This window comes from Alosa sapidissima, chromosome 10 (assembly GCF_018492685.1).
Source record: "Alosa sapidissima isolate fAloSap1 chromosome 10, fAloSap1.pri, whole genome shotgun sequence".
Taxonomy (NCBI): domain Eukaryota; kingdom Metazoa; phylum Chordata; class Actinopteri; order Clupeiformes; family Clupeidae; genus Alosa; species Alosa sapidissima.
Window position 1 is genome coordinate 23,269,066 of NC_055966.1, and position 22,579 is coordinate 23,291,644.

General features: G+C 42.9%; 2 protein-coding genes across 7 annotated transcripts; one reads left to right on the forward strand and one right to left on the reverse strand.

Annotated features, from left to right (window-relative positions):
* On the forward strand, window positions 1–12,507 carry sybu (syntabulin (syntaxin-interacting)). Of its 5 annotated transcripts, none has more exons than XM_042107422.1 (8): window positions 1–111; window positions 4,000–4,052; window positions 4,327–4,516; window positions 5,144–5,341; window positions 7,383–7,476; window positions 7,788–7,940; window positions 9,563–9,718; window positions 10,632–12,507. In XM_042107422.1, the coding sequence occupies exons 2-8, from the start codon at window positions 4,029–4,031 to the stop codon at window positions 11,824–11,826; spliced, it is 2,010 nt and encodes a 669-aa protein (XP_041963356.1). In that variant the 5' UTR covers window positions 1–111; window positions 4,000–4,028; the 3' UTR covers window positions 11,827–12,507. The 5 variants fall into 5 exon arrangements, with proteins under 5 accessions (XP_041963356.1, XP_041963357.1, XP_041963358.1 ...); XM_042107423.1 differs by having other exon boundaries at window positions 42–115; XM_042107424.1 differs by lacking the exons at window positions 1–111; window positions 4,000–4,052; window positions 4,327–4,516; window positions 5,144–5,341 and adding exons at window positions 6,090–6,274; window positions 7,157–7,237.
* A 1,950-nt stretch (window positions 12,508–14,457) lies between these two features.
* On the reverse strand, window positions 14,458–22,402 carry ebag9 (estrogen receptor binding site associated antigen 9). 2 transcript variants are annotated; one of them, XM_042107434.1, is made up of 7 exons: window positions 22,054–22,402; window positions 21,313–21,409; window positions 20,812–20,890; window positions 20,510–20,668; window positions 19,636–19,743; window positions 17,899–17,990; window positions 14,458–16,313 (listed from the first exon to the last, which is right to left on the reverse strand). In XM_042107434.1, exons 2-7 carry the CDS (start codon window positions 21,393–21,395, stop codon window positions 16,196–16,198), a joined length of 639 nt encoding a protein of 212 aa, XP_041963368.1. In that variant the 5' UTR covers window positions 21,396–21,409; window positions 22,054–22,402; the 3' UTR covers window positions 14,458–16,195. The 2 variants fall into 2 exon arrangements, with proteins under 2 accessions (XP_041963368.1, XP_041963367.1); XM_042107433.1 differs by having other exon boundaries at window positions 21,836–22,402.
* Window positions 22,403–22,579: the final 177 nt, after the last annotated feature.

The window sequence follows — 22,579 nt, forward strand, 5'->3', positions numbered from 1 at the left end:
TCCACCTCAGACAAAAACAGGGATTGAGGCAGGGTCGTGTACTGTTGTTTAGAAGCGGACACGGGAGTGACACGCACCATTGCGTAGAGACAATCTTCGTCGACAGATAAGGCAAGTAAGATTGAATTTTACTACATTACTGAGTTATAGTCATTCATTTGTTGTGCTGGGTAGCTACAAAAAACGACTTTGTCAATCAGCAAATTCCACAATTGAAAGCAATTACAATAGCCTTTATCTTCTTGTAACTGCGTGGTTATTCAGTATCAAGTGTAAAGTTAAAAGTCGTTAACAAAACGGTCATATGAGAAATAGTAGCCTGTTTGGAATTCCAGCGATGCTTTGTGTGATGGCATTGTTGTTTTGACTAAGTTAAGGTGGGGCTGGTTAAAACCGAAACAGTTTGACATGTTCAGCACCATCTGTCTCCGCGCTGGTCATCCATTTCAGCGTCATATTCATACAATGTCCAGATTGTCCACACAGTCCATATGTTGACCTTCTGTATCTTTATCATCACCATTCATATCTCTGAATATGTGTCTTTCATCTCTCTTCCTTAAATATCTCATGATGTAGATAACCTGCTTTGGAAGGATTGGTGGTTTTAAATCGTCACAACCATATGGTCACAACAATACCAGGCATGTGGTGCTTTGATCTTGTTTGAAGTGTTCCATCATGTAAAACTGAGGTGAACAGAATTGCCTGAATAGATCAATACCTCAGGGCACTTGTTACACAGATTTATCCCAATACATCAGTCTGACAATGAACCTACTTCTGTCTATTCTAAACACAGAGAAGTTCAAGAGTTGGAGCTTGGAGGTAGCTACTTGAGACTGTACAAAAATGTGTTGGATGTTAATAATTCATACCATTTTAAATAGTCATATTCAGAATTCATTACAATTCAGCAAAAACTGAGTACAAAAAAATTATGAGTCGTCAAATTAGAAACTCCCTCCAACAATATTTCCTACTTAACTGAAGTGTACTCCAACTTACACGCACCAACACCTTCACTTGCCTTTCAACTACATTTACTCTTTACAGTATCTTGGACTACATCTGTCAGCTGTAACAGGTCTACATTATACCCAAACATTCTCTACATTTGCAGCCCGATCAATGCATTGAGCATTATGTTGATCAAAACAGTCAGTCTTAGAGACTCAGTGAAGCTGTGTCACTACAAATAGCGTTGAATTTGGACCACCATGGAGTCGACCTTTTAGAGATTCAATCCATTGTGAGGTAAAACTTGAGGGTAATATGACCATTTACACATGGCATACACCTTCACTTTTTAAAGGGTTAAAAATCTCAGCCATGTGTACTCTGCACTTGGCTCCAGCAGGCAGCTGCCTTCTTAGCCTAGCTGGTCAGACAGTGTGTGTGACAGCAGTTAGTGAAGGCTGTGTACTGTGGGGGTTATGCACGTGAACTGGCAGCTTGTGACCCTGCTGCTTGTTAGGTTTGCCAGTGTACATACCTCACACAGGCTTCAGGCAGCCCGGTTCAAATTCTGATTGAGTCTGCTTGCAGTCATAACACCAACACTACACCAAGTGATCTTCAAGAGATATTACATGTTGGTTTATCATGAATTTTCAAATCCAATTTTTTGGCTAGTGACATTTTACCTCCAATGGGCAAATCAGTGTCTAAACTCAAGACACAACATTCACAATGTGCGAATAAATTACATGCCGCACTTTGCCAACGCCCAGAGTAGCTGGTAGGCTGACACTGCTCAACATCAAGGTAACAGCCACTATTAGAGGTAAAACACTAATGCTTTGGACAGAGGGTTTCTCCACTGCAAGACAAGCACCACCCTCAGCCTCCCTCTAGAGGGCAATCCCTTGATCTGCGAAATGACTTGCTTAATGCAATTGGTCAGATCAGGGCCTGCTTTCGTATGCAATTCTTTCTCTGTTGTTAAGTCTGTTGCTAGGAGGGCACAGATTTGGAGCGCCATGCTGGCAAAGTCTAATCTGATGCAGCTCAGAGAGAAGCGGGCATGCTGTTCAGGGGAGGACGGCAGGTGGAGTTGGTGGGTGGCGGCGACGGAAACGGAGCTCATCACAGAAATGGGCGTCTTTCACACATGTTCGCCGCGGTGCTGAGGCCTAACTCTTCACACTGAGAAGAATCCTTTTCAATTGTTCGTAATGAGAATCCTTTTTGACTGGGCAGCAGACTTTCGTGTCCATTTGTGTTAGAAATTCTCCCCTTTTTCGATCTTGTTGACATGCTCTTCTCTTCTCATTTAAAGGCATATTCTTTGCCTTCATATTTCTATATCATAGCTGCCATTTTTTTCCTGACTTCTGATTCTGATAATTTGTGACTGTTACAGTGCCATCTGGTCAGGTTTACAGCCATAAACATTCAATAAAGGGGTAGACTTATAAGGTAGTGATGCTTTGTAGAATGACCTTGACCTTGTACATTTTATGGGGCTTACCTTTTTTTTAAAAAAGGGGAAAAAAAGCAGAACGACTGGTTCTTCAACATTTGTGCTGATGGAGGATCGGCCTGCAGTTATATGACAGCATCGTGCTAGAGCATCTGGAGCCTGCATTTAAACAAGACCAGAGAGCAGGAGTCAGTGAAGTGAAAACGCAACCCTTTGGGGTCAGTTACATCACTGCTGATGACAAAGAAAAAATAAATAAAGGCATGTACTCTTACATAACTAACCCCCTTAACCGCTGAAGATGAGGAGCCAAAAACATGACCCCAGTCTTCTGGAGATGGGAATTGAAAAGATGATGTCAAAATCAGTGAAGTGTGACATAAATGTTGAATTATTGAGCAGATGAACAAAAATAATGCACGCAGTGCACAGCCACAAGGAAAAAAGGCCCTGGAAAAGGAGGGGTGGACTGGGATTAACCCTTGGTGTGTGAAGCTCTGATTAATGAAAAGCAATGCTTTTAAGCTGTTTGAAACAAGATGGATGCCATGGACGAAGCAACATTCACACGGAAATGTGTTTACAGCTAAATGTTCAAAAGGCAGTCATGACCTGGATGTAAAATAATAATTGATACAATGTATTATTGTAACAGATTTCATGAAGCCAGGTATCCATACTCCAAAAACTAAATCAAAGGTCATTTTAGGAATAGAGAGTTTAACACATTGCAGTAAAATTAACTCAATGTAGTTGCTATGTGTACTAATTCATCTCATCTTAAACATACTCACTCCAATCTTGATTCATTCATAAATTGTGTCAAAGGCCTATCTGACTGTGCCATACTCACCAACACTGTTCATGGCATTCCACTGTATTACCATGGACTCCTGTGGTTGATTTGAATTGGTTTGAATATCTTAGAGACATCCTCCAATTTCCATTAAAAGTTTATTCAAAACTGAGTGTGAAAACCTATTAGGTAACACTTGCATTCTTGATTAGGCCAAGTTCATTACGTTACATAAGATCCTTACGTCATATCTTTATTTTTTTACAAATAAAAGTTCATGAGGATAGCCTACATGTAACGTGTCATGGAATGTAATTTAAATTATTAATGGAAAGCTAACTACAGACTGTTACTGACTGTAATTTGGGCGGCCTAAAGCTAAAGCGATTCAGTGGTGACGGTCAGTTTATTTGTTTACCATAGGTTGCTATGTTATTTAGTTAGTTATTTAGTGCAACTAGCATGTTATTTACAGGTATATTAAGATTTTGTTTATGACACTAACGTTACATCTTAAATTGAAACAATAACCCCTGAAACAAGAGCCTGGCTTATTGGCATGTCCAGGCCTTGCTTGGAGGCAAAAAAGTACACGTAGTAAGAGGGTGTTTTCAGCCAAAATTGCAACATTCTGGCTTGGCAAGAGCGCGTTGACCGGAGCTGCCCCCGCCCTGTGCTCCATGTCGTGAGTTGAGACAGTGATGCCCTTGTTTCTGACTACTGTGTGCCACGTATCAAGATGCCGCCTAGGTCTAACTTCAGGTTTTTCCCCTGACAGGTCTGCAAGCAATATCTGGTTCTGACAGAATGGGACCCTTCCAGGACTACGAGGTGCCTGATATTTTTACTACAGCGTCGGGCAGGCTGTATAGTCTGTCCAAACGACTGTTTGATTTAGTCAGAGCCTAACTCAAATTCAGGGTGAATGGCTGTGTGCTCTTTCAGGAATCCAAAAATTTGCTTGCCACCTGTCGATGGTAAAGCGTGAGACTGGAAAGGCTGGGAGCACAGCACTGACGTTTTAGCCTATGCTGAAATATTTTTATTTTCCTCTCGCGATAACCTTTAAGTGCTATGTTACCTGTGTGACCTTGATGTTCCGTAGGAAAAGAAGTCGCCAGAGAAACAGAGTCCACGCAGCCGCATCCCCCGTCCTGTCCTCTCCCCGCCACCCGTACCCAAAGGAAAACGTTCGCCCTTGCCCGAGCATCCGTTTTCTGAGGAGGAAACCAAGGAATGCGACATCAGTTCACAGCTCTCAAAGAGAACAATCAGTCCAAATAGTTTCTCCTCCGGTGAGATACCACTTCTGTTATTTTGTAACAAATGAAACAGCTCTGCATGTTAATGTTAAGACTGTTATTCACTGAACTCACCACAATATAATCTAGGGTAGGCTACACACAGTTCCATAATTATTTGGTCGTATGGCCACTCAGTATCCAAACAGTGGTTAATTTAGCAGCATTGTAATGTAAGTCATTGATGTTTTCCTAACTGTGAAAGTGAAACTGTTTTTCTCATTTTGTAAGACCCAGTCGTTGTTTTGATTATATTGTGAAATCGTTGCACTAGCTACTTTTCATTGAAAAGTAATTGGGCCGTATTGGATAAGGACCAAACATATCCTAATATCCACAATTTCTTACACAGAAGGTTGGTAAATGTGAAACATAGTAAGGCAGATCTGTTGTACAAACCAAGGCTGTCAAAACATGTGGCTAGGAGTCTTCCTTTCCCCCTCCCTTTCTGCTGCTCTGAGTATGCATGCATGGAGCAGCAGTCTCCAAGAGCAGACACTCCGAACCTTGAACTTTGATCATTGTCTGCATGTGTTTGTGTGTGGAGGGGGTGGGGTGGGGTGCACGCAAACATGTGTCTGTCTATATTGGCATCTGCTGCACACACAACCTTTTATGCAGATGACACTGGATGCCCGAGCAGTCAGTCCGCCTCGCCTGCCAAGACACCGTCAGGCTCCGACAACAGTCCCCTATGCTCCCCGGCTCTCTGTGAGCGCAACGCCCAGACCAAGAGGGTGAGGGTGGATGTCATGGCCGAATGGAGCACACCTCCAACCAAGCTCAAGAGGGAGCAACACTCATCCAATCGACCCAGAGGTGAGTCTGGAGATGAGGGCCTCCTGGTTTTTCTCCACCTGCAGATCTAGTTCTTGGCGTTAACATTTCAGTTTGGATACACCAACTTAAAACTTACTGTTTGTAGGCTAGATTGATAAAGTTGTTTTGGCAGAGTGCCTGTTCCTCATGCCCCTTTCAGCAATGTTGATGTTTGGTGAAGGATACAGAGTTAGTTATGTTTCACATATAATTTCTGTAGTTAAATTAATATTGAGTCCCAACAAAATTCTTACCTTGCCTTCTTGTGTAATGGATTTTCAGGTGTAAGGATTTTATGTCAGTCATTTTGTACTTTTGAAATCCATGCATCATCTAACTTTGGGCAACAACATCTTTGACAGAAACTTCTCAAATAGTATGAAAACTAAATCAGTTGTTCTTGATTTGTTCCATGTACACTAGTGTATGCAGAAGCCTTGCAAAAAAACACCTAGACGGGTCAAAGTACAGAGATGGCGATGATAAGACACATGTTGTGTAACACACTCTGGCTAGTGTTGGTTGATAAAGCTATACAGTGTATGTATTTTTGTCTAATGGTGACTGTAGTGTTTCTGTCTGGTTTTGTTCTCAGTCAACTGCTGCTTGGCACTTGTGTGTGGCTATGTGCTTGTCTGGCATGAAACAGGTGGGACATAAGTATAGTGACAGGTGGCGTCTAATTGCTCTGATCGGCATGCTCTTGATTGGTATGCCATTTGAACCTCAGTTTTCCAATCAGCCTCATTAGTGGTAGTTATTTATTTTTCTTTTTCCATTGGCAGAGGGCACTGACCGTCAGTTGATCTCACAAGGTGTTGAGGGATTGCTTTGCATAGTATAGTTTGACTTTTGTTGTTCATCACAGAATTTGAGGGGGAAAAACAGAGCACATCACTATGGTTTTGTCACATGAGAAGTGTACTTTCTCAGGTTGGTATCTGTAATTATATAATTCTGGTGAGGTGTTCAGTCCATTTTCTCCAAGTGAATTTATGACCCAACAAAGAACCACAGACACATGGCTGTAGCTCACTGGCGTAATTCAGGAAAGGCATTGTTCGGTGAAATTGACCTAAGTCCTCAATTGTTGCAATAATGACGTGTGTCTACATTGTAGTATGGTGGATTTAAAAGATGTAGGTGTGTAATCCAGGAATTAACTTTTATCCCTTCTTTGTTCTGACAATGATATGATTTACCAGGCTAGTTCTCGCCTGCCATGTGCTTCAGGATGTTGGGTGCACCCCAAGCTCTATTTGCATCTTATTAAATTAATAAGAATGAGGGGTTAGGACAGGAGGAAGAAATTAGAATTAGGTTTTGCATTAGAATCCACTGAGATACATTCTACAGTTCCATCAGCACAGTCCTGATTGAGGAAATTCTCGCTGTTGTTGTGGGGTTGAGTGCTTGGCTGTGTCTCAAACCGCCTACTTCAAATACTTAGTTTAAGTATATAGTGCAGATATTGGGACAATACTAACCATCAAAAAATGGGCATTACGGACAGAAGTGCTCAGTGCACACGTACTGATGGAAGTATGCGGTTTGAGATAAAGCCCCTGTCTTCGTGTGAGTGCACCAGGTCATGGAAAGTCTGTAACCCAATCTTCTTAGACAGTCCTCTTTAATTCTAGTCGCTGACACTGAAATTGTGCTTGGGTGCTGAGCAAGAGTGCAAAGCCTTTTTGACTCTGTTCACATACTGATCACGGGTGGTCGTGATTTTGAGTTGAGCTGAGTGTTTATGTGTAAGGCTGATTCTTTAGCCATGGCTACGTTTGGTTGTTGACCAATTGAGTATTTGAATAGCCAGGATGGTCCTTGTGAGATGCATGACGATGTATGTAGACCTGGCTGAGCTCCGTGTCTGTAGACGAGGAAATGCTACATGTAAGCTGTATTTTGAGACTTCTGAGAAGTTTGATGAATGGAGATTTGTCTCTACTTATGCTTATGTGTTGCGTTGAGTGCATCTTGAAAGTGTCACCTTGGTGAGCTTTCCCACTTTGTGTCACCTGGACACCTGTCATTGCAGGTAGCGAGGCAGACTTCAGTTCCTCCAGTAGTGGAAGCATCAAGACCAGAGAAACTTTGTCCAGCTCCACAGGGAAAAAGCTATCTTCACGCAGGTATTTTGCACATGACTTGAACCATTAATTGAAGATGATCCAATTTGTATTTTTTATGTTTGCCTTGCCTGATGTCCACCATGTTGTTCTCATGCCCTCTGTCTTTATGAGTCATTTGTCCCTTGACCTTGGATATGTCTTTAACAGCATGCTGATGGCATAAATAGACTTCTTCAGGACCATCTGTTTGGTCATTTGCTTGCAAATGCTTGGCTGAGTTGTTCCACGGAACTGACAGCCTGCTGGGTGTAGCTGTCAACGACGGGCAGCCTTATTGATCGCTAATGCCTCACTCTCGCTCTCTGTCTTAGTCGCGGAACCCACATCAGAAGCTTGCCTGTGTTTAGGCCACCCGGGAACCCTAGTGCCTCCCGAGACTCCGAGCTCTATGCGCCTTTCAGGACACCCCCTAAAGCCCCCTCCTCTTCCACCAACAGCAGCAGCAACTCCAGTCCCACCACCAGGTACTGTATTGGCTGCTCTGCCCTGGGCTTGGAGACATTGCTGCGTGTGTGTGTGTGTGTGTGTGTGTGTGTGTGTCACAGTCAGACAGGCGTGGGTGTATGGGTCAGGAGACAGGTTTTTATCATAATCCTTCAGCGTCTGACAGAAAATGAGGATTACACTGGTTATGGCTGAGTTCAGATTTTTATTATTTATTTATTTATTTATTTTTTACCATTCCTGGATACTGCCTGCTGTTGCTATGGCAAAATGGGAGGTTTTGGTGGGGTTGGTTATTCAAGGACTTGACCTATTAATATTTCATTCTGTTGAGTCAATTTTGACTAGGCTCTTTGTATCTAGGATTTCAGTAGTGAACTGGGGTCACATTTCATTGGCTGCTTTGAGCTCTTGTTGCTTGGATGCAAACCAACAATGGCTTAGGGTAATGGGGTCCTGTCAAAAGATTGTTTCAACTCAGACCACAAGCCTGAAGTGCTAGAAACACATTTACATATAGTTAGGGAGTCTCTTCATTAAATTGAGCTATTTTTTGTTTATTTATGCCTGGTCAACTCAGTTAGGCAAAGCAGTGCTGAGCCAGACTTGGGTCACAATAGCTTCTCCGAATTGGAATTTTCTGCCTGATTTGGGGGTGTGTGTGTGAGTGCGCACGTGCACAAGAAAGAGAGAGATGTCCTCATTCTGTGCTCCCTTCTGCTTCTCTCGCTCTATTTCTGGCAGGGATGCAGAAGCTTACATCAAAGCTGGAGCACCAGGTTGCTAGGATATTATGCTAGCTCTGTTGCTGCGCACTTGCACAGAGCACTGCTCTGCATAGATGCATATTGCCATCCCTTCCCATACCTTCAAACCTAAGATTCTCAGATGCCTCTAAAAGTTAATGTTTCGGTTTAAAACGTGAACAGATGTGTGTTTTGTACATTGAAAATCTATTTATTCAGACTTATGATGATATGATATGAATTCTTTAATGGTACACCGGATGTATCCTGAGGAGACAGATTTGCAGTACCCAGCGCATGCCCTTTAGATAAACAAATGCAATTTCCCCTCTTTTATTTGCATTATGGTCATCTTTTGTCCCAGCATAATTTTTTGCATCTGGTTAGATGTCAGCCCTGCAAAGTCAAACTGTAATTGACAAGGTGACCTCACAGGCTGTCCTTTCTCTGAAGCTCTATTTTGAGCTTGTAATGTTTGAGGGTTGCAGCAGCATCTAGTCCCCTTTTTTGCTTGGCCTAGTTACTTCCACTATGGTGGGCCACCTAAATATTATCCAATTTACCAGGAATGTTTTTTTGCTCATTGGCACATAATAAGCATAGGGACAGATTAATTTGCATATGTCAAGGCGGATGATGCACCCTAAGCAGCATCTACTCCCCTTTTTTGCTTGGCCTAGTTACTTCCACCTCATGAGGAAGAGAGAGCAAAGCAAACACTGGAAACTCAAGCAGCTTAGCATCAGCAACACTGTGGTCTCTTTCTATTCAGTCAGTGGCATCGCAATGCTGCCCTGCTGGGAGTTTTGCTCTAGGGCTAGGCTAAGCTAGGCGAGGATGGCATCGCAGAAGGACTGGGAGTGGAAGCTGACGTGTCATTTCCTCTCTACCCACAGACGTGCGCGCACCACACGGTACCACTCGTGCGGAGACAATCATGGCATCAAGCCCCCAAACCCCGAGCAATACCTGACCCCCCTGCAACAGAAGGAAGTGACCATCCGGCACCTGCGGAGCAAGCTGAGAGAGTCTGAGAACATTGTCCATGACCGGTAGGGTTTTTCTCTCATTCTCTCTATTTATCCTTAGGAGTTGTAAAAGTCTAGCCTCGGTAAGTAAAACTCCCACCATGTATTTGTTCTACCTGTGCACTTACAGTAATTTCCTGTGTATTACAGTAATACAGGTGATCTCACTAAGCTGATCCACCAGGTTGAGAAAGTTGTGTAGGTTAGAATCAGCTAGTTTAGTGAATGGTTGGAACAAATATGGTGGGTCTTTTTGAAGCCAGACATTCACACCTCTGGATTTAACTTCAGTCTGTGTATCTGGTCTTAACATTTATATTCAGCTCAACGGAGAGGGGCTCAGAGGCTTAACGGTAGCCGGCAATTTGTATTCATCTTATGAAGCTTAACAGTAGCCTGTAACAAAGCTTTATAATGGGGTTTGTCTAAATTGACTGAAGACATCTATTTTGTCAGTGCTGGCACCCTTCGCTGTTGACAAGCTGCTGAGTTTGTGAAGGACTACCTCCACAAGGGAGTCACAGTGCTGTCCTGAGGCTGTTGCATCAAGAGGCTCACCTGTTGCTATTGTAACCGAGGTCGTAATTTGTCTGCCGCTCATGGCCCTCAAACCCGTACACCTCAACACACACCGGCATGAGAGTCAAATGCTCTAACCACTGAGCTAAAAGCCCAGGCTTCCAACTCGGTGGTTAGAAGCGTTCTTAAGGTTAGGGGTGTGAGGATTTATACGGGCAACTAGCATGCTAGCTCAGTTCGCCTCTGTTACACTATGTTGTGCCTGCACAAGAAAGGAGTTCTGATCAACTGTTTTTTTTTTATTTTTTTTTTTTATTTATTTGTATTTATTTATATATTTTTTTTCCTAGCCATTTTTGGGGGGACTTTGAGGGAAATGTTGCATGAACAAAATGGCTAACTTTCTTGCCTCTTTCAGGGAGTCTGAGATTGAGGAGCTGAAGGGGCAGCTAGGGCGCATGCGGGAGGACTGGATCGAGGAGGAGTGCCATCGGGTGGAGGCGCAGCTGTCCCTGAAGGAGGCGCGCAAGGAGATCAAGCAGTTGCGCCAGGTGGTGGAGACCATGAAGAACAGCTTGATGGAGAAGGACAAAGGCATCCAGAAGTACTTTATCGACATCAACATCCAGAACCGCAAGCTGGAGTCCCTCCTGCATAGCATGGAGCTGGCCCAGAGTGGTTCCAACCTGGATGAACCCACCCTGGACTATATCTGTGACTCGCCAGAAAAGTGTCCTACATACAAGATGGAGGGGGAGGAGGAACATGATGAAGAGGTCAGGAGAGAGGGGCCTCAGAAGGAGATGGCGGACAGTGGACTACTGGCTAATGATGAGATGGCCAACCGGACAGGCATCCTAGAGCAGGTCCTCATGTCCACAGCCATGGACTGCAGCCAGAACACTAGCACCAAGCACATGCCACAGCCTGAACTCTCCACACTGGGACACAGCGATTTGGAGGAGCACACCATCGACCAATCCTCCTCTCCAGAACCTCCATTACCAGTACTACTACTGCAACCACCCCCACAAGCACCACAGGCAACAATCATACTGTGCAAAGCAGAGCACAAAGAGGTCCAAACCGAGGACCTGGGCTACACTCCCGACCTGCAAGCACTCCTTTTGCAGCTGCTGAAGCTCCAGGGTGACGGAGCCCCCAATTCCGCTCTCTTCTCGTCCAGCAACATCCTACAATTCCCAGCCCTGCACGATTCCAACCCGGCTAAGAGCGCCGACGGGACCCCAGCCTATCCCGCTCCCTCCGTGACTCCGGGGAGCTCCAGCGATTCGGGCCTAGACTGCTCCGAGCACAAGCCGGAGTCGCTGAGCCCGCGCTTCATGGAGGAGCTGGATTTCGGGGTGCAGAAGGGGGTGGACTCGTGCGGGGCTCCGTCAGTGACTGTTGTGGAGAGGCGGTACTGGAGCAACAGCTTCCTGGTCGATCTGGTGGCGGTGGCGGCACCGGTGATCCCCACTGTGGCCTGGCTGTACTCCCGGCACGGGATTGGTGGGGGAGCACCGGTGTACAATATCGCCTCACTAATCCGAGGCTGTTGCATCATGGGATTGCACACTCTCCGCCATGTTACTCATGGCCCCGACATCTGATTCGTACTCATCCTCCCCCGCATGCACTATCTGACCCCAACAAGAGCACTTAATCGTCCGCTAAACCTAGATCATTTGTTATTGTGTGTTTCCTTTGTTTTGTACAGTTGTATATAAAATCACATAATATATTTTGCTGCATTGTTTTTGTTTCTTTGCACTCTTGTAAAGTTGCCGTAGTTTAAGGCAAAACGTTAAATGAAAGGGATTTGTGTGTTTCTTTTGTTAGTAGTTCTTAGACATGTTGTTTAAGTTGATTAATTTGTAATTCATCATCTGTTTAGATGATTTGTTGTACTTGTGCAATTCTTGGCCTAGTTCATTTGTTCCCTGCTTTTATATGAAGAATGAGTGGAGAGTTGTGTGATTTGACTGACCCTTGTAAAGTTGCACTCCAGTGAAATTAAGGACCGCTGTTAATGTTTTGCTTCAGTAAAAGAAGTGTTCCAAAAAAGTGTTCCTCCTGCCAAAGCTTTTTGTCCCTCACAAATTGTGCTTGGTGACATGTATTTTTTCTCCTTGAGGTTAGAGCTTTTTACATGTTCCTATTTGTGTACCAACCTGTTTGCGATGAGCCAATGCTACAGTACAACTGAACACTTGTAATGTGCCTGAGCAATGTGCAATACTATTGTTTATCAGATGTCCTAATATATTTATTATTAAAGCATGGAACCCCAACACGTACAGACTATTCCTTTTTTTTAAGAAGCAATGAGCGCCATTCTTTTCGTGCCTTTGTCAAAAGGAAGAATTATGCCTATTGCATGAACAGGTGAAGGGCCAATGTCTTCCTTTGTTAATTCCATACAGGGTGGACAGCTTATTTGTAATCTCTATTAAATGGAGAAAATACCATCAGCCTTTGGCTATTGAGAAAAGTCTTAATTTCAAGTACTTTTTGTTAATTCCAGCTTAACAGTGATTTAATTTGTCGTTAATCTGTTCAAAAGAGGATAGCTCGCTTAAGCAACACTGGTAACATCTTGTTGCAGGCTGGATGATTGATCTGCAGTCTCTTGAGGGGGAGGGAGGAGAGGACCAAGTTGAAAACTACCTTTCTGAGTCTGACGGAGGACCCAAGAGGAAAAGTCGTTAAAATGCTCAAGGAAGGTAATTTCTTATGCACACTCCAAAATGTTCTTTCTGTCAGAGTGTTATGCAAAACCCTTTTAAAGTTTAAAAAGGGGATTTTAGTGTCTAGTAAATTTCCCCCAGGGTGACTTGAGTGCAGTGCGTTAGTGTTAGTAGTTCCTTAATGGTGCTCTCGGTGTCGCACAAACTGGCAGGTACTGAACCTCTCAGTTCCGTCTGAGAGGGGGAGACGGCTACAGCATTGTTTTCTTTACGTAACACATCTCCTGAACATTGCTCGATCTTATGAGGCGGTGTACTTTTTTCCCCACCTTCATTTAAAAAACAGAACACGAAATAGCACACAGTGATGTCAACTCAGCCCGAGGGACTCTTACAACGAGAGGGGTATGACACTGCTTCCTGTGGCCAGATGGGGAGACTTTCAGTTGCATAACCTGGGCCTCCACTTCATTACACACATACACACACAGCAACGTGCCAAAGCAATTATCACTGTTCGGCTGTAATCTGGGCACACCGAGTTCCAGCTCGGTTCAGAGAACACGGGCAGACTCGGGCGGCTCCGTTTCGGTTGGAGACGTCAGCCCCCACCGAGGCTTCTGGGAAAATAACGCAGCAAAGTGGGAGAGACGTCACAGCAGACGAGTGAACAAGTGTGCGTCAGCGAGCTGCATCCTACCATCACAGTCCTCCAGGCTCAGTCAAGGACACAGGGCCGAGTGTCCCAGAATCCTCATTGTGCATCTGACACAAAGGCATGCACAGTGAATTAAAATAAAGAAAGAGAAATGAAAACACACAAAACAAAACATCACCCTAGATTGATTCTTGTAGGAGAACCCCTAGTTTATCTGCCAAATCCATTTCAATAACCCAGTGAGGGCATGTTATTAGAAACTACTGTAGCAATGAGAGTGGCACGTTTCCCAATGTGGCTGCTGACAGTCGAGGAGGATGAAGGAGGCTGACACACCATACCACACACACACACACTGTGAAAGGGAAAAGTGGGTCAGCCTTCCAGCCCCTCGTGTCTGGTTTGGGAGTGTTTTTTTTTCATCTCACATTTTAATTTATTTATTTATTAAGCGAGACAGATGGGGATCATAACGTCACTAGTAATACAGAAATGGGCTAGGGCCGTGCCAAGCTGTCTGCCCAAGTTAATCAGTATGATGCTACTTATCTAGAGAAGAACAAAATCCAAGCATTATCCGCCTCCGCAGAGAAAGAGCAGCTTACACTCGGGCAGCAGAACAGGCAGGAAAATGTCTGGAGAAAACAGCGGAATAGGCAGGAAAACGTCTGGGACACACAGGGTGAAAAGAAACACTTCATCTTTAAAAGAAACACTTCATCTCTATTAACTCATGAACAGGTGAAACAGAGATATATTCTTTATTTAGGAATTGATCTGATGTGTATATCATGATGCTCTATAATGAGAGATGGGACAAGGTTAAAACTGTTGGTTGAAGTATAGAGCTATTATTATTTGGGCGTAACCTACCAAATGAATAATTTAGTCACATATCCAAAACTCAAGGTTGTTTTAATAATACATGGCACAGTCTCTTGAATGTGCAACACACACACACACACACACACATACACACAAAGTGGAGCTCCACACATTTATTACTGACAACGAAGGAATGTGCAAAATAAAAAAAGAATGTAAAAAAAAAAAAATCAAACATTTCTTTTGTCATGAGAAATCATGCAACTTTCACCCCCTTGCTACATTTGTTTCACAAATTGGCCGGTCATGAGTTTGCAAAGAAAAAAAATAAAGATACAAAAGGCATATCACCTGCCAATCATCTGAAACTGCTCTTTCTTTCAGTCGGCAGGTTCAAGCATCACTGCATGCACGGGAAATTTATCTCCCGCAAAATGAACCATACTATGTTCTGACCAAGCAAAACACACTACTTGAGATCCACCTGCAACATCTTGATCAAACACATCCCTTTGTAACAAAAATTTAGCTCAATCAGAAAAGCCCTGAATTTGTGAATGATCGCATACTTACACCAACAAACCACAGCCAGTCATTGTTGACTAACAAATGAAACTGGTTAAGGCCTTTCCCTCAGTTCTCTTTATACCATACTGCAGGGTGACATCTTGAGATGGGCGGATGGATTTTGACTAGGAGCACTATACCCGTTATGTCACCTAGCAGATAGGTCTAAGTCAATGAGAGAGTGGCCATAGACTCATCAGCCAAACCATTCAAAAAAAAAAAAAAAAATTGTCCCATGTTGCCATGACAACGTAGCAGTGCTGCTGTCCTCACGCGCCCCCATCAGCCTCATGCATTCTCACGTCTACATCTACAGCTCATTCAAAACACAGCCAACACACATAGACATTAAATAGCATTTTAAAAACAAAAACATATTGCTGAAACAAGCCTAACAGTGTCCGTTTCTTCTCGGTATATCCAAAGCAGAGCACATTGGCCTTCCACCGAGATTCAGTGTTCAATATGGATCAGGGTTGAATACGAGATGACCTTTACATTGGCATACAGCAAGGGGGTTGGGGGCAGTGGAGATTTCAACCAGTGACGAATTTTGTTTTCTCCAGCAATACTACAAACTAAGTGACAGTATGTACTGGCAAGTGCCAGATTCTGATCCACATCTCCATTCAATCTATACAATCCACGAAGCCTGTGAGCTGATTTATCCAAGTGTCTCATGCACAGCAAGACTCTTGGGAGTAGTGCGCACTGGGGGTAAAAGTATTAGAGGGAAAAAAAAAAAAAAAAAAAAAAAGACTTAGTGTTTGTCCATTTGATATTATCCCACTCAAACTTCTTCAAGTTTTCATAAATAAGGAAAGGGGGCGTCATCAAGTTCTCTCCAGGGTGCACTTGTAGTTAGGGGTATAGATGCACACATCCACGCTTACATGCGCACACACACGCACACACGCACACACACACACACACACACACTTTACTTTACTTGAGGGGAGAGTAAAACTGGTGTTACTGTAAGTTGTACAATAAAACTGCAAGAGCAGGGAGACAGTCAGTGGTTTCACACTGATATTGGGTCGAATTTCTGGCCAGGGGGGTTAAAAAATAGCAATGGACAATTAAAAAAAAAAAATTAAAAAAAGGAAATAAAAAAAACCAAACACTCAGCAAGGATGGATTTTACTTTGTATGTCAAGTGACTGCAATTAACCAAACGGACGACGAAATTTCTTTTTTTTGTCCGTGAGTGTCCAGCGCTCATTACGAAAAGAGGAAATGTTAGGAAAGCTTGACGGCAATCTTCTGTTCCTTCTTCATCATCCTCTGCGCATCCTTCTCCATCTTCTTCCTCTGCTGTTCCATGGTACGTTTTTCCCTATCGGCCAACTTCTGCTGTCTGCAACCCAAAATGGAGAGAGAGAGAGAGAGAGAGAGAGAGAGAGAGAGAGAGAGAGAGAGAGAGAGAAAGAAAGAGAGAAACAGGGGGAACGTACACGTGAGATACAGAAACTTCAAAGCACTGCGCCTCCGAGCACCCGACTGTCAAGGGGGGATTTTTGCTTCAAAGGCAGAGGGAGAATCACAGGGAAGGCTCTGCGCTAATGCTGAGCACTGCTGCAGACTACCCTCCTCAAGAATAAGCCCAAAATACTGATGAGTCATTAACAGATTAGTATCACAGTTTCTCCTCAACACAGTTCACCCTGTTTGACCCTCGTTTAAACACTGATAGTCGCTTGTGCTATATGGAGGAAGATATCTTAACTGACGCATTGTCGTGACTTTTGTGGTTGCTATTATGAGCGAGTCTTATCAAGGGCAATCCATGTTTAGGTGTGACGGTATCCTATGCTGCCATCTGGTGGCTAAAGTTTGAAGCCCCTGTGCTCAAATCTCGGCAGGTGACACCACCACTCACATAATACTACCAGTGTTTGTATTTTGTATAAGAATAAATAAATTACTGAATGTTTTTATACACACAGTTATTTGTTGTAAGAGAGTCATGAGACAGAATTCATCAATATTATTGCTAAAATACACATCATGTATTCATTGAGGTCAAAACGAAAGTGAAATACTGAATGTACTGACTGCTATGCATTCTGATGCATGTTGTCTATAACTTTACTTAATGCCTTTTAATACATTTTGCCTGTATTTAGCATTTTCCCTTTCACTCAAAAATAACAGTGATTATGTTCAAACGACTCGCAATTTGTGTACACAATAAGGAGACTTACAAGCATTAATTCGTTAATTTTGTTCATTCGTCTGAACATAAATACTCCTTCTATTATACTAATCAAGCACTGAAAGCCCAAAGACCTCAACGATGTCACTGGGACATCTGTAAGCTAGGTAGCTAAATTAAATGCAACAAACGCATTCATGGAAATATAACATCACCATTGTCAGATCACTCATTTATTTCTCAGCGAAATATTGAGGTAGGCCTATATTTAAAATTAAGATAACTGAATAAGAGCATAGTAGCTAACTAGCAGTTTACCGTCTCAATACTGAACATTTAATTAAAATATTTAAAAAAAATGTTAGCATCTGATATAGTCAAAGTAGCACATTATTTGAGACGGGGGACTCATGCCAGATGAGGGCACAGAACTGTTCACCATGAATGACTTACTGCTAACTCTGTTAGGTTAGGTGCCTTGTGATAAGGACTGAGTACACAGTAAACCAACCAAACAGGAGACATATGAGGACAAGGAAAGAGAAAAAGGTGCAGAGGACATCAAAAAAAGCAGATGGAAATCCACAGCGCCCCCCTTCCCCCAGGAGGACTGAGAACAAGAAGGAGAAGAAAGGCTAGTCCTATAGTTAAGATTTGTTAAGCTAAGAACGGAGGTCAGAGATACAGCCATGAGTTTAGGAGTTACTTCTGCAACAGGAAGAGAGGAATTTTCCCGCAAGTTAACATAGCAGGCAGGATATTTCTCTGCCCCAGGCCCCCAGCCTACCTGAGCACCTCCTCGGCCTCCCAGGCAGCGTCGGACTCGTCCTCCCAGGCACTCGGGTCCTCCTGCCAGGCATCCATGTCTCCCAGCTCCGCCTGCACACAGGACGAACAACACACACTTCACACCCTTCCACCACAAGCTTTTTACACTTCCACAGGCTGTAAGACAAGGACAACAGTATAGGACAGAATTCCAATATAAAAAGCCTCTGACTGCATAATTGTCCTTTTTCTGCATAAAAACTGCTGGAAAGCAACCTCAAATACAGCATGAACATGTACTAAAATACTGCTACAACAATGTACATTGTGCATGGCATGAGCAGCAAAACAGCTATATGAGAATATTCATGAAAAAATAAAAATATGCTGAATTCACCCCCATTCTAATTTTAATTAAAGTTATGAAATGAAAACAGACAGAAACATTTCTACCACAGTAACTTGTAAAACATGCAAAAGACCCCCACATCTCAAAATAATTTGCCAACTGATTGAACTTTTGACTGAAGGAAAAGTTCATGAAGTCCTGAGGTGACAAATTATGTGAAAACATGTTCTTGTGGTGGTAGAGAATGTCTAAAGGAGAGATTCTTCCCATTTCTATACTACACACATGAACCAAATAGCATATCCCTCTGCAGCTTCAAATGAAGCCAAAACATTATAGGGATAATCAAATCAAATGAACCATTCTAGCAATTGCCCTCGTAGATACGGTATGCTTTACTACATTCCAGTGTTCAACAACAATGACTTTTTCTATCTTATCAGCAGTCATACTCCACACTGGATACACCTAATCGTGCTGCTAGCGCTACCACTCACTGCCAGGAGAAAGTGCCGTGTGCTGCTAGCGCTGCAGTTCACCGCAAGGAGAAAGTGCCGTGTGCTGCTAGTGCTACCACTCACCGACAAGAGAGCAGGGTTCCCACTCTAAGACAAATGTAAAATTCCATGACTTTTTCCTGACAAAAACTCTGAATTTCCATGACCTTCTATATAATAAATGGTACAATATACCGACCAAAGATTTCAGAAAAATCTTGTAGCGTTCAATAATCTTTTACTTTTTTAGAGTGGGAGATGAATAAATGGGCATTGGCCCCAGCTGTGGCGCAACTAGCTGGGGCACCTGCACCGTACGCTGGCGACCCGGGTCCGATTCCTGCCCTGTGGTCCTTTCCGGATCCCACCCCGACTCTCTCTCCCACTCACTTCCTGTCGTTCTCCACTGTCCTATCTGATTAAAGGCATAAAAAGCCCCAAAAATAAAAAAAATAAATAAATGAATAAATGGGCATTGAATAAACAACGTTGGACTAACCACAACTACTCAATCAAGCAGTAAAGCTAATAATCAGATATACACTAATTCTGAGTGGAAATATATTTGTATTAATGCATTTTGGCAAGTAAATTTTGAACTGCTACAAAATTCCATGATATTCCATGACTTTGCCCCCGAAATAAAATTCCCTGACTTTCCATGTCTGAAATAGACTTTACAAAATTCCACGATATTCCAGAAATTCCATGACCAGTGGGAACCCTGAGAGAGAGCTGCGTGTGCTGGCCTGCTGCTAGTGCTACCACTCACCGCCAAGAGAGCGGCGTGTGCTGCTAGAGCTACCACTCGCCGGTAGGAGAGAGCGGCATGTGCTAGCATGCTGCTAGTGCTACCACTCACCGCCAGCAGAGACCAGCGTGTACGGCTAGTGCTAGCGCTACCACTCACCGATGGTGTGATGAAGGACACGTCCTGTGTGGCGGCCAGCCTGCTGGAGAAGCCTGTGGAGTTGTCTGGGGCAGAGAAGTTCAGTGGCTCCCTCTTCTTCAACACAATCTGTAATCAGAAGAGTGACCTTCAAATCTTTCTTCATTTGTCTGACGCTTTTATCCAAAGCAAATTACAGATGTCAAGTAATTGCAGGGCCAGACTCCCTGGAACAACTCGGGGTTAAGTGCCCTGCTCAACGGTGGCAGCTGGGGATCGAACCCATGACTTTTCATGTGCTATAAACTTATATGGGGTCACCTATACAGTTACACAGATGTAGGGAAAATGCGGCTATAGCTATATTCAAAATGTTAAATTGTTCACTAGATATTGAGTGAGAGAGTAAGTGTAAAATCTGAACACAGCTTATGTGAACCAACGCAATTACCTAATCGCAAAAGCTACAAATAATTGTGCACTGCACAGTTAATTTTGTCACATTTCTGACTGATATTCATTTCATCCTCCTTGTCTATGCCACTTCTGGTTGGTGGGTGTGTGTAGTATGTGAGGGGCACAGAAATTCTGATTGGTGAGCTTCATAGTCGGTCAGGGTGCTATGCCTCTTGTGCATCAGGTGTGCTCACCAATCAGGGGTGGCACAAATTAAAGAGCCATTTGGATTATTGAACTGAATCAATTAATTGACATTCAAAAATCATATTGTAAATCGCAATCTGTCAGAAAAATCGCAATTAGATATTTTCCCCAAATCGTGCAACCCTAGTGTGTATCTTGTAACTGGTAGAACATGCTCTTAAAAACATAAATGAATAATAAATGTACAAAAACCCATGCTATTGAAACTAATGATTTCACCATGCAACTGCACCTTTTGGGTTTTCCTGATGGTTGGTGCCATGTCTTTGAAGTAGTCTGGCTCCTCTTCTTCAGCGTCATCCTGCTGTGGAGGCACTACCCCATTTCCACCCTCGATTTTAATGCTGGTTGGAGCATCTTCATCCCACGAACTCCACTCCTCAATTTCTGGCTGCAGGACAGAATGGGTTTGCATGAGTTTTAACTGTGTGTGTGTGTGTGTGTGTGTGTGTGTGTGTGTGTGTATGTTGTAAATGTAATATGCTTATCTGGCTCTGTCCTTGGAGCCAATGTGAAATGCACAAAATTACTGACCTGTTTGGGCACGGATGAAAAATCAACAGTGGTTGGAAGTGTTATCTGATCACCGCTTAGCTTGCGCAACCTCCCAGTCCTGGGTCCCAAACACAAACAAAAAGCAGAAAATTGAAATTCACTCAGTAAACAGTGATGCACAATAGTGTATTAACTGAAAATATGCTATGCGTGATCTGAAAGTAATATCAAATAATTTACTTCATTTATTTTATGTTCTATATCTTCTGTGCTGTGACCTTGAAGCCTACCCAATAGGAAATATAAGAGCTCATGAATATTATCAAACTTATTTCTAAAAAGTGGCTAAAACCACAGGCTAACACACGCTATTGAAAAATACTCACACTTGCACCTCGGCTTTGTAGTGCACCCTAGTGGTTCTATATCTGATACATCCTGACAACTGGCATCGTCTACAACTAATGCTGCCTTTACATCAGAGAACTAGAGAACTGACACGAACATAGCATGAATACAATTTTCGTAATTCGTTCTTACCTGCATATTAGTCTTTTGAAGAAGGAGAGTATTGTAGCTAGACATGTGCATATCTTGAAAAGGCGGAATTGGGTAATGGCCATGTTTGACAATATATCTGCATATGAAAAACAATGTCTGTGGAGTAAGTACATTCCTCATGATGAACTAAAGTAACATCATTCCAGAAGTAAAAAAAAATGATTAGCAATAAAGTAGCAAAAAAGCAATCTCCACTCGTTACAACTATAAAAGAAACAGTTTCCCTACATCACTAGGACACATAATATAATGGCCACAGATTCTTATCCAGAAAGGTAAATTGTTTTAGCCAGCATTGCTTTCGATACAATATGATCTAGACTGCACTATCTGACGTTTACTTCCCCACTGTTGTCCGTTACCAGCTAGGTGGGCCGACCATATGCAACGTTAAATCTATTTAGCACTATCATGTGTTGACTAACGAGAACGGATTAGAACATTGGCTTGCTACTCGATAAAAAAATAACACAGTCCGTCACATTTTACTATGCATACTTACCAGGCTGATCGATACAAATGAATTGCAACCGCTGAATTCATTAGCTAAGCAGTCACTGTCTCGCTTAGCTTGCTAACAGCAATTCCTACACGCCTTTGGGATTCAGTGGATTGCTAATCAAGCGTATTTCCCCACTTTCCCTGCTGTGACAAAGCTGACCAAGTCAATGTATTGCATATCGACTGTCAGCACAGAACAATATGCACCACAAATCTTACAGCTTCCTCGTCCCTGATTTCATATCAATCCTGGAGAATTGCCGTCCCCGCTCTCATTGCACCTTGGATGCCATTTTTACACCAACAAGGAAGTGCACAGAATTACAAGGACCCAACTCATGGACGACCAAAGCATGCCTGCTAATTTTCTTTCGTAAAATATCCAACATTTTTTTCCTGTAGTCTCTGTTTTTGGTACTGACATTAAACGTTCATATATGCAATGTCATAAGTACAATATACATGATCGAAACGAAGTTTCACATAACATGCAAGTTGTAGCCTACTGTAAGTTGCCTCTTAATTTCCAGAAAACATTTTTATTTATTTTTTAGATGTAAATATATATTTTTTGACAATAGGTAAAATAGAACAAACCACAATAAAAACTTATAAAAACCCTTGAACGAAGGAATATGAAGGCAAACCTATGCATTAACCCTTTACTTTCAGACTGTTTATGACTTTTATGATTAGCCTACTGCATACAGTAGGCTATCAGAACCCGTTTACGGAAATCTCTGAC